Below are 9,559 nucleotides of genomic sequence, written 5' to 3'. Positions count from 1 at the left end.
GTAGAACAGCAAAGTAAGTGATTGTGTGGTACAGTAAACTTGTCACATAGGTCCGGCTGGAACCGCGATTCAGCAAAGATTAGCCAATTTGAAGAGCAAAATAGCAGGCAAAAAAATATGTGTCTATAGAGGAAAATACTAATATACAGGATAACAGTAGCCAGTTACATAACACAGGGACGCCTGTGTTACCAGACGCCGGAAATGAATTGGTACGTCACAGTTGCTATGTCATTTGAGAGAAACAGCCTATTAATTAAAAAGTACTTTATCATAATCGATATTTTGAGTATAAGATAACCTTTATTAGTCCCTCAATTGGGAATTTGACTATTTCAGAAACAATTGTTGATGCAATAAATACAGTAAAATACTGTAACGGACACGTCATTAAAGATGACACCCAGCACCGCCAGTCTCGTGCTGTTTCGCATACCTGCCTCGGCTGCCCCAGTCTGCATACACAAGACATCTAAAGAAAGCCTGGTCTACGTATCAAAGGAGTAGCACGGCAGATTTAACTTCGCTCACGGATGGTAAATGAATTACAAGCCAGTCCCAAGTAGCATCAAAGCTGAAACACATACGCCTGGTTTCTCACCCAGATGCTAAATTAACTTTTTTTTTTTTTTGTTCTGTTCGGCTGTTAGATAAAGCAGAATGGAGGATGTGTATCCCTTTTATGCCGAAACAGTTTTACTGTGTCACAGTGGAGGTTTTAAGCTTCCGCTGCGGTTTCTTAGTATTATCATTGAAGTTTATTGAGTCGCTCAGAACAAAGTTTCTAGAGGGCAGAGAGAGAAACGAAGACAAAAGACAAAGCACTAATTGTAAACAGGAAGGGAAAAGTAAGTCATTCCATTATCTACAACAATGAAACATTAAATATGAGTGTTGCATGGGGCTGTAGTGCTACACACTGTGAGGGAAGGACAAGAGACGATACAACAAGACAAGGACAGGAGAAGAAGCATGTGGGACAAGGGTCGTGAACCCAGCTGTACAACTGAAGTGTGGTGGGATTGACTATGTAAATTATAACCCCATATAGAAACAAACAATCATTCGCACTCACCTTAACACCTACGTGTGTGTGTGTATATATATATATATATAAAACATAATTATATGGGCAGAATGGTGGGTGACTGGTTAGCACGTCTGCCTCACAGTTCTGAGGACTAGGGTTCAATTCCCCGTACCTCATGGGTTTTCTCCGGGTACTCTGGTTACCTCCCACATTCCAAAAATATGCATCGCAGGTTAACTGGATACTCTAAATTGCATGTAGGTGAGTGCGAATTATTGTTTGTTTCTATGTGCCCTGTGATTGGCTGGGGACCAGTTCAGGGTGTATCCCGTCTTTGGATGGATGAATATATTAATATTATTATATAATAATAAATTACTCAACAGTTAACACACTTGCTCACCAAAAATGATCAGATTTGTCCAAAGACATTTATTATTCATGATGATTATTGTGGTTGAAACATTTCCACTGTTGATATCCACTTGCTGGGCAGCTAAGCAGGAGAGCAGGCTCCTTTGTAAGCAATCCAAACTGGCATGTTTGTTGACCTGTAGAGAGAAATGACACCATCTCGAACTTTGCTTGAACTCATCTTTGATTTTATTTCATCCTTTAAAAAATAGCAAGGATAATGCAATGACTCGGGTGGAAGTAGGCCACTCAAACGTTAAAAAGTAAAATGACGAAGGCAATCACTTGAACTGTGTTTTACCAAAGTAATCCACAGGGGGAAAACCAGCTCAAAAGCCTTTTTCTGACTTGTTTCCCCCCTCTGGAGAGTTCAAACGATCACTTGCAAAATTCTCTTTGTAATCCTTGATCGGCGCTACCGATCAACGCAAACTAGAACTAGTAGACATTCCAACAGCTTCTTCCCTCTTGCGATCAACTTCTTAAACACCTAACCTATAATTCCATTACAACAAGCTGGCAATTTTTTGACTTGAGTTCGTTGTCACATTTCTGTGGGGCCAATTATGTATTACTCGTGCACTCACTGTAGTTGTCTCACCATGCTGCACTATTTGCATATACTGGCCACTCATGCCAGAGTAGCATCTGCTCCATTTGCACACTGATTGAGGAGTATCTGTAACATTTGCACAACCGACATTGTCCCAGATGATCGCACTACTCGTCACTTTAAACCGCATACACTCCTTGAAGTCTCAGCGCCCTTTGCACAATGGTCATTGTCATGGTGGACTATTGCAATATTAGTCATTCAAACTGCTCTAAGTGCTAGAGGACTCTGCAACTTTTTGCACAATTGTTTTTTGTCAATGTCTTTATGTCCCCAAAGTGTTCTGTAAATTGACTGTTTGTTGTACTAGAGCGGCTCCAACTACCGGAGACAAATTCCTTGTGTGTTTTGGACATACTTGGCAAATAAAGATGATTCTGATATAATTAGCAAATTAAAACGACCATGGGCTACAGCCTTATCTGTTGAAAAAAAATATATATAGTACCTGTACATGTTTAATTTTGTGTAGGAAGCTGTTACCAGCCAATGAGAGTTCAGAATTAGAACTTTTTTTTTTCTTCTTCTAATTTGTGCACCAGGCGATGCCTGTGAACCCCTTTTCCAATTGAGATTTCCCAGAAGAGACCACTTGCATGTGTGCATGCGTGTTGCATGTGGGTGCGTGTACTCACTGGTTGTAGACACAGAGAATACACTCGCTGGAGTAAGTTTTTCCATCAGTACCGCACACAGGGTTGTAAATCGTGGTGCAAACTATTGGCCCATCTATTTTACAACAGTATGGCTGACAGAAAAAAAATGGGCAAAATAAATAAATGAATAATAATTTTAAATATCACACACACATATCACATTCAAGATTCACTGAATATATATTTGCGTTAGTTTTATTTCATTTATTAAGGTTCACACAAAATATTAGTACTTGTTTCATATAAAGACTGTTTTAACATTATTTCTCTTACACAAAATATATATAATATGCAATTATTTACAGTAATAGTCACCTTTAGTGGGAACGCCTCTGTGTCTGTGAAAGCAGAAATTGTTTAAAAAAGTGAGACCAGCTTTCATACAAATACTTTCATAAACTATATCATTAGTATGCAAAAAAAAAAAAAAAAAAAAAAAACTAAACATGAGAAATACATTTGACTGTCTTGGGTTAAGGACGCTTGTATCTTTATTAAAACACTGAGGTACCTTGTTAGCTGTGAATGTTGGTAGGAAACGTAATATGTTTAAAAACCATAATATTACACAGCATTGTCTAAATGTTATTATTGCTAATATAATTTAATAAACATCATTTAGACAGTAAAAACAACTGAAATTAGATTACAATAAAAAGTTACATTAAGTCTTCTTTATTTGCATACCTGCAACCACACAGATGAGCACAAGTCCCAACAGAAGAACTCTCGCTGTCATGATGAATGTTGGTGGATGAGTAACTCACACTGACATTGTCACACTGTCACTGTTGTGTATTTATTGATGTCAAATCACTGGAGATCAATGTCAACACACAAAAACAAACACTTCGACAGGAAACATGCACAACAAAATTGTTTAACCACTTGTAGACCATAAATTGTCTCATGCAGCCCTATGTCTACTCCAGCATCACACTGAGATTCATTAATTCACTAATATTATCAATGTAAATGAAGAATTATGTTGCTCTTACTGTAGTGGTGCCTTGAGATACGAGTTTAATTCGTTCCATGACCACGCTCGTAACTCGAAACAGTCGTATCTCTAATTATTTTTTTCCATTGAAATTATAGGAAATGCCAATAATCCGTTTCAGCCTTCCCCCTAAAAACAACAAAAAATGTGTATTTTAATGATGGAAAAATAGCACTCCGTCACATTATACTTTCTAAAAACAGAGTAATGACATAGTTAAATAGAATTAAAAATAATGAATTCATTTTTTATTTTTTGTCACACTGCATTACTTGACTTCCGGACGGCTTCGAGGAAATTCTGGTCCACCATCCGGCGTCTCGGGAGGGGGAAGCACAGCACCATCAACACTGTGTATAGTGGGGATGATGCGCTGCTGACCTCGACTCGAGACGTTGTGAGTCGGTGGGGAGAATACTTCGAAGACCTCCTCAATTCCACCAACACACCTTCCCATGAGGAAGCAGAGTCTGGGTTCTCCTATCTCTGGGTTCGAGGTCACCGAGGTGGTTAAAAAGCTCCTCGGTGGCAAGGCCGTGGGGGTGGATGAGATTCGCCCGGAGTTCTTAGAGGCTCTGGATGTTGTGGGGCTGTCCTGGTTGACACGCGACATCGCGTGGACATCAGGGACAGTGCCTCTGGATTGGCAGACTGGAGTGGTGGTCGCCCCTTTTAAGAAGGGGGAGCGGAGGGTGTGTTCCAACTGCAGGGGGATCACACTCCTCAGCCTCCCTGGTAAGATCTATACTGGGGCGCTGGAGAGGAGGGTCCATCGAGAAGTCGAATCTCAGATCCAGGAAGAGCAGTGTGGTTTTCGTCCTGGCCGTGGAACAGTGGACCAGCTCTACACCCTCAGCAGGGTCCTCGAGGGTGCATGGGAGTTCGCCCAACCAGTCTACATGTGTTTTGTGGACTTGGACAAGGCGTTCGACCGTGTCCCTCGGGGAGTCCTGTGGGGGTTGCTTCGGGAGTATGGGGTACCGAACCCCATGATACGGGCTGTTCGGTTCCTGTACGACTGGAGTTAGAGTTTGGTCCGCATATCCGGCAATAAGTCGGACTCGTTCCCAGTGAGGGTTGGACTGCGCCAAGGCTGCCCTTGTCACTGATTCTGTTCATAACTTTTATGGACAGAATTTCAAGGCGCAGCCGAGGCGTAGACGGGGTCCGGTTTGGTGGCCTCAGTATAGAATCTCTGCTTTTTGCAGATTATGTGGTTCTGTTGGCTTCATCAAGCCATGATCTTCAACTATCACTGGAGCGGTTCGCAGCAGAGTGTGAAGCGGCTGGGATGAGAATCACCTCCTCCAAATCTGAGACCATGGTCCTCGGTCGGAAAAGGGTGGCGTGCCCTCTCCAGGTCGGGGATTAGATCCTGCCCCAAGTGGAGGAGTTCAAGTATCTTGGGGTGTTGTTCACGAGTGAGGGAAAAATGGAACTGGAGATTGACAGGCGGATCGGTGCAGCGTCTGCAGTGATGCGGACTTTGTATCGATCTGTTGTGGTGAAGAAAGAGTTAAGCTGAAAGGCGAAGCTCTCGATTTACCGGTCGAACTACGTTCCTATCCTCACCTATGACCGAAAGAACAAGATCCCGGATACAAGCGGCCGAAATGAGTTTCCTCCGCAGGGTGTCCGGGGCTCTCCCTCAGAGATAGGGTGAGAAGCTCGGTCATCCGGGAGGATCTCAGAGTAGAGCCGCTGCTCCTCCACATCGAGAGAAGCCAGATGAGGTGGATGGGGCATCTGATTCGGATGCTGCCCGGACGACTCCCTGGTGAGGTGTTCTGGGCACGTCCCACCGGGAGAAGACCCCAGGGACGACCCAGGACACGCTGGAGAGACTATGTCTTTCAGGTGGCCTGGGAACCCCTCGGGATCCCCCCGGAAGAGCTGGAGGAAGTGGCTGGGGAAAGGGAACTCTGGACGTCCCTGCTAAAGCTACTGCCTCCGCGACCCGACCTCAGATAAGCGGTGGAAAATGGATGGCTAGATGGATGGATTCATTACTTGAATGTAAGTTGTACTGCTCTTTCTGGTGTGCTCGCCTGGGCCACTTGGGGTCAGTACAAGACACAGGTGGATATACTACCGTTCGTTGAGTATTATTATGCGTCGCACTTGACTTCCAGGCAGTCCTGCCTCGATGCAGGAGTTAATCATATTGGTGCAGTGCCTGGCCTGCCTAGAACTCAAGGGGGATTCAGAATAATACTTCATTGAGACGTCTAACTCCTCTCTCAGCTCATTGGTACGGCCCTAATATTAGTCTTCATACGCAGAGGATAAGGAGGAGATCTGCTTTTTGTTCCCAAACTGGAAGAGGTACACACAGGGTTTTTTTGTTAAAATAGGCTAAGTCCTACATCATTTCCAATATACACAGCCGTCCTTTAACAAAATGTAACTACAAACTACTATTCGACAAATATAAGACAATTTATAGCAAAATAGTACCTGTCTATTGTCAAGAAAGCCGTGCATGAGCGTCCCTGCTGCACGCGCCACGCACACCAAGGTGCTTCCGCTGCTGCATACACACGGCTGGCTGAGTGGCCTGGCCACTGGCCGAAGTACCTGTAAGCATTATAGCCTCAAGGCTGAAACATATTTTTATGATTTATGATTCGTGACTTGGCGGCACGGTGGACGACCGGTTAGAGCGTCAGCCTCACAGTTCTGAGAACCAGGGTTTAATCCCCGGCCACGCCTGTGTGAGTTTGCATGTTCTCCCCGTGCCTGCGTGGGTTTTCTCCGGGCACTCCGGTTTCCTCCCACATCCCAAAAGCATGCATTCATTGGAGACTCTAAATTGCCCGTAGGTGTGACTGTGAGTGCGAATGGTTGTTTGTTTGTATGTGCCCTGCGATTGGCTGGCAACCAGTTCAGGGTGTACCTCGCCTCCTACCCGAAGATAGCTGGGATAGGCTCCAGCACGCCCGCGACCCTTGTGAGGAGAAGCGGCTCAGGAAATAGATGGATGGATGGATTTGTGACTCCGTTGGAACTTTGCTGTTGTTGTGACCAACAATTTAGCAGCAGTGTCGTCTTCATCCCCTCCCCCCAAACCACTCTGGATTTGTCGTCACTTTTTCTGAGATCTGATTGGCTCAGGCTCATTTCAATTTCATTTCTCAGCAACTTGCTAAATTATAGCGTGGTGAGAATGTTGAAAAGAAAGAAGGCAGGTGGGAAGGAAATGGGTCGTGCAGAAAAAAATGAGATGGGGAAAAAAAAAAGAAAAATATTTGAGCAAGGTGAACCAAATGTGCAAAGCTGACAGATCCCTTTAGTGGAGGAAGGATCCAGCAGCACGACTACAGGTGGCCACAGTGGGAAAATGGGAAAGTAAGACCTAGCAGACCATGAATTTGTTATGCAAATTATTTGGTATTAGTCCTGTCATATACTGCCCTGCTGTTCCATTATAGTAGCCTGGAGGGCGCTTTGCATCCTCTCGCTCCCCCCTCCCCTCTCTCTCTTTTCAGGATCTGTCTCCAGTCAGCCTCATTACCGGTATTTAAGCCTGCCTGTTCCAGGAAATCCTCGCCAAAGTATTGCAGCTTCTCCAAGCGGTTCCCACGGCCCACCTTACTCAAGTAAGACACTTAAGTCCTCGTTCCCAGTGCTCCCTTGTGTTTCTGTCCCATGTCATTCCTGCCACCAAGCCAGCCGCCTGTTCTGTGCACTGCCTGCCACCTGTCCACGCCGCCGCCTACCAACACATCCAGGACATAAGAATGCATAAACCCTCCAAGAGTGTGTGTGTGTGTGTATTTGTATAGGAACCAGTAATAACCAGTATGCAGTGTGTCAGGCAACAGTTCTGGGTAGGCAAATGTATTATGCATAACAGTGTTTCCCAACAAAAATGACGAGACCCAAAATCATGGTCACCGCTCAGTGATTAGTATTCGGGGCTTCGCTGCACAGCAGGAGGAACAAAAAAGGTTCGGTTTTTGGTCATGCACACAGGGGGCCTCCCAATCTCAAATTTCCGGGCTGAATTTTGGGCTCTGTACGTCCCTGAGTTTGCATGAGTGATGATGGGTACAGTTCTATGTCCCGAAAAGGTGAGATTTCCAAACATACATAAGCAGGCAAACACGCATGCCCACACACACACACACACACGCACGCACACACACACGCGAAGGGTAAACACGACACACAAGGGTTAACAGGGGTCTTCTACTAAGATGGCCAACCGATCATTCAGCTCCTCCCTTCACTTCATAACAACTCCACAGTAAACACTTTTTTTCACCTAATCATTTTAGATTTATTATTGATGATTATTATTGTGATTGAAACATTTCCACCACTGGTATCCACTTGCTGGACAGGTCAGCACGCTCTATGGTGAGCCTTCCTAATGTCCAAACCTGTGATCCTGTAGAGAGAAAATACATCACCTTGAACTTTGCTTAAAATCCTTTTTGCATTTTACTTAATCTAGTACAAATCAGCTAGGAGAATACAATATGACTGGGAATAGGGGTAGGCCACTCAAAAGTAAAACTGTTACTAAAGTAATCATGCTCAGGGATTTTTTTTTTGTTTATGAAACAAAGTGAAAAGCTCCTGCGATAATCACAAAAAAATATCTTCCTTGGTCTTACATAATAACAAGGAACCATATATTAGTAATAAACATAACATTACTGTCTGCTGCAAAGCAAAGAAGAAAAAAAATAGTGCACGTGTAATTTTGCATGGAAGGCTGTTACAAGCCAAACAGTTCAGCAACAACTTAAGTTGTTTCTATTTCGACCATCAGGCGACGCCTATGAACCCCTTTTCCAATAGAAAGACTAGGCAGAGTGACCGTGTACGCGTGCGTTCACTCACTGTCTGCGGTCACAGAGAGCACACTCGTTGGGATATGTCTTTCCATCAGTACCACATACAGGGTCGTAGTTCATGGTGCACATAACTGGGCCATTTATGTCAGGACAGAATGGCTGAAAAAACACAAGCAACGTAAGTAAATATATATATATAATTAAAACATATGTATTCTACTTTTTTTTTTTAAGGGACCTCATTACTGAATAAAGAAATCTGTTTCCTGTCAAGCCTGTTATAACATACTTGATCATTTCTCTTACACATAAATAGATACAATATACAATTATATACAATATAGTCACCTTTACTGGGGATGCCTTTGTGTCTGTGAAAAGAAAAAAAGGATAGTCCAGCTTTCACATACATTTCATTTCATTTTTTTTTTTTTTTTTTTTTACATACCTGCAACCACACAGATGAGCAGAAGTCCCAACAGAAGCACTCTCCCAGTCATGATGAATGTTGGTGGATAAATAACACACTGATATTGCCACACGGTCAGTGATGTGTATTTATTGTCGTTGGGTCCCTGCAAATCAATGTCAACACACAAAAACACACACTCAGTCAGACAATATTTATGCACACATACTCTGAACTGGTCGCCAGCCAATCGCAGGTGCAACATTCACAGCTACGGGCAATTTAGAGTCTTCACTTAACCTACCATGCATGTTTTGGGGATGTGGGAGGAAACCGGAGTGCCCAGAGAAAACTTGCCCAGGCATGGGGAGAACATGCAAACTCCACACAGGCGGGGCCGCAATTTGAACCCCGTTCCCTAGAAATGTGAGGCAGATGTGCTAACCAGTCGACCACCGTGCCAGCACCATGCAACAAAAGTTAGGAAAGAGGCAGCAAAAGACTGGGTTGAGGAATGGTCACAAAACACTTGTTTGGAACCTTCCAAAGAAAGTTCACATCTTTGTGAACAAATGCTTGAGCAAATAGTCCAACAGTTTAAGAACAACGTTGCTCAACAGACAATTGTGGAC

General features: G+C 43.8%; 2 protein-coding genes across 2 annotated transcripts; both read right to left on the bottom strand.

The window, feature by feature from the left end:
- Positions 1-1,503: 1,503 nt before the first annotated feature.
- LOC133404650 (serine protease inhibitor Kazal-type 1-like) lies at positions 1,504-3,468 on the bottom strand. Its single transcript, XM_061680735.1, has 4 exons — positions 3,401-3,468; positions 3,029-3,051; positions 2,693-2,805; positions 1,504-1,581 (listed from the first exon to the last, which is right to left on the bottom strand). Exons 1-4 carry the CDS (start codon positions 3,450-3,452, stop codon positions 1,527-1,529), a joined length of 243 nt encoding a protein of 80 aa, XP_061536719.1. The 5' UTR covers positions 3,453-3,468; the 3' UTR covers positions 1,504-1,526.
- A 4,514-nt stretch (positions 3,469-7,982) lies between these two features.
- LOC133404336 (serine protease inhibitor Kazal-type 1-like) lies at positions 7,983-9,274 on the bottom strand. Its single transcript, XM_061680110.1, has 4 exons — positions 8,967-9,274; positions 8,867-8,889; positions 8,565-8,677; positions 7,983-8,106 (listed from the first exon to the last, which is right to left on the bottom strand). Exons 1-4 carry the CDS (start codon positions 9,190-9,192, stop codon positions 8,061-8,063), a joined length of 408 nt encoding a protein of 135 aa, XP_061536094.1. The 5' UTR covers positions 9,193-9,274; the 3' UTR covers positions 7,983-8,060.
- Positions 9,275-9,559: the final 285 nt, after the last annotated feature.

This window comes from Phycodurus eques, chromosome 6, assembly GCF_024500275.1.
Source record: "Phycodurus eques isolate BA_2022a chromosome 6, UOR_Pequ_1.1, whole genome shotgun sequence".
Lineage (NCBI taxonomy): Eukaryota > Metazoa > Chordata > Actinopteri > Syngnathiformes > Syngnathidae > Phycodurus > Phycodurus eques.
Note: the sequence above shows the minus strand (reverse complement) of the source record. Positions and strands in the feature narration are given on the sequence as shown.

Excerpts from the sequence above, each read along its gene's own strand:
- LOC133404650 (XM_061680735.1), bottom strand. The coding sequence starts at position 3,452 with ATGACAGCGAGAGTTCTTCTGTTGGGACTTGTGCTCATCTGTGTGGTT. Across the intron at positions 3,052-3,400 it reads GCTCATCTGTGTGGTTGCAG|ACACAGAGGCGTTCCCACTA; the intron begins GTATGCAAATAA and ends CTGCTTTCACAG. Across the intron at positions 1,582-2,692 it reads ATTCTCTGTGTCTACAACCA|GTCAACAAACATGCCAGTTT; the intron begins GTGAGTACACGC and ends TTCTCTCTACAG.
- LOC133404336 (XM_061680110.1), bottom strand. The coding sequence starts at position 9,192 with ATGTTGCACCTGCGATTGGCTGGCGACCAGTTCAGAGTATGTGTGCAT. Across the intron at positions 8,890-8,966 it reads GCTCATCTGTGTGGTTGCAG|ACACAAAGGCATCCCCAGTA; the intron begins GTATGTAAAAAA and ends TTCTTTTCACAG. Across the intron at positions 8,678-8,866 it reads CAAAGGCATCCCCAGTAAAG|CCATTCTGTCCTGACATAAA; the intron begins GTGACTATATTG and ends GTGTTTTTTCAG.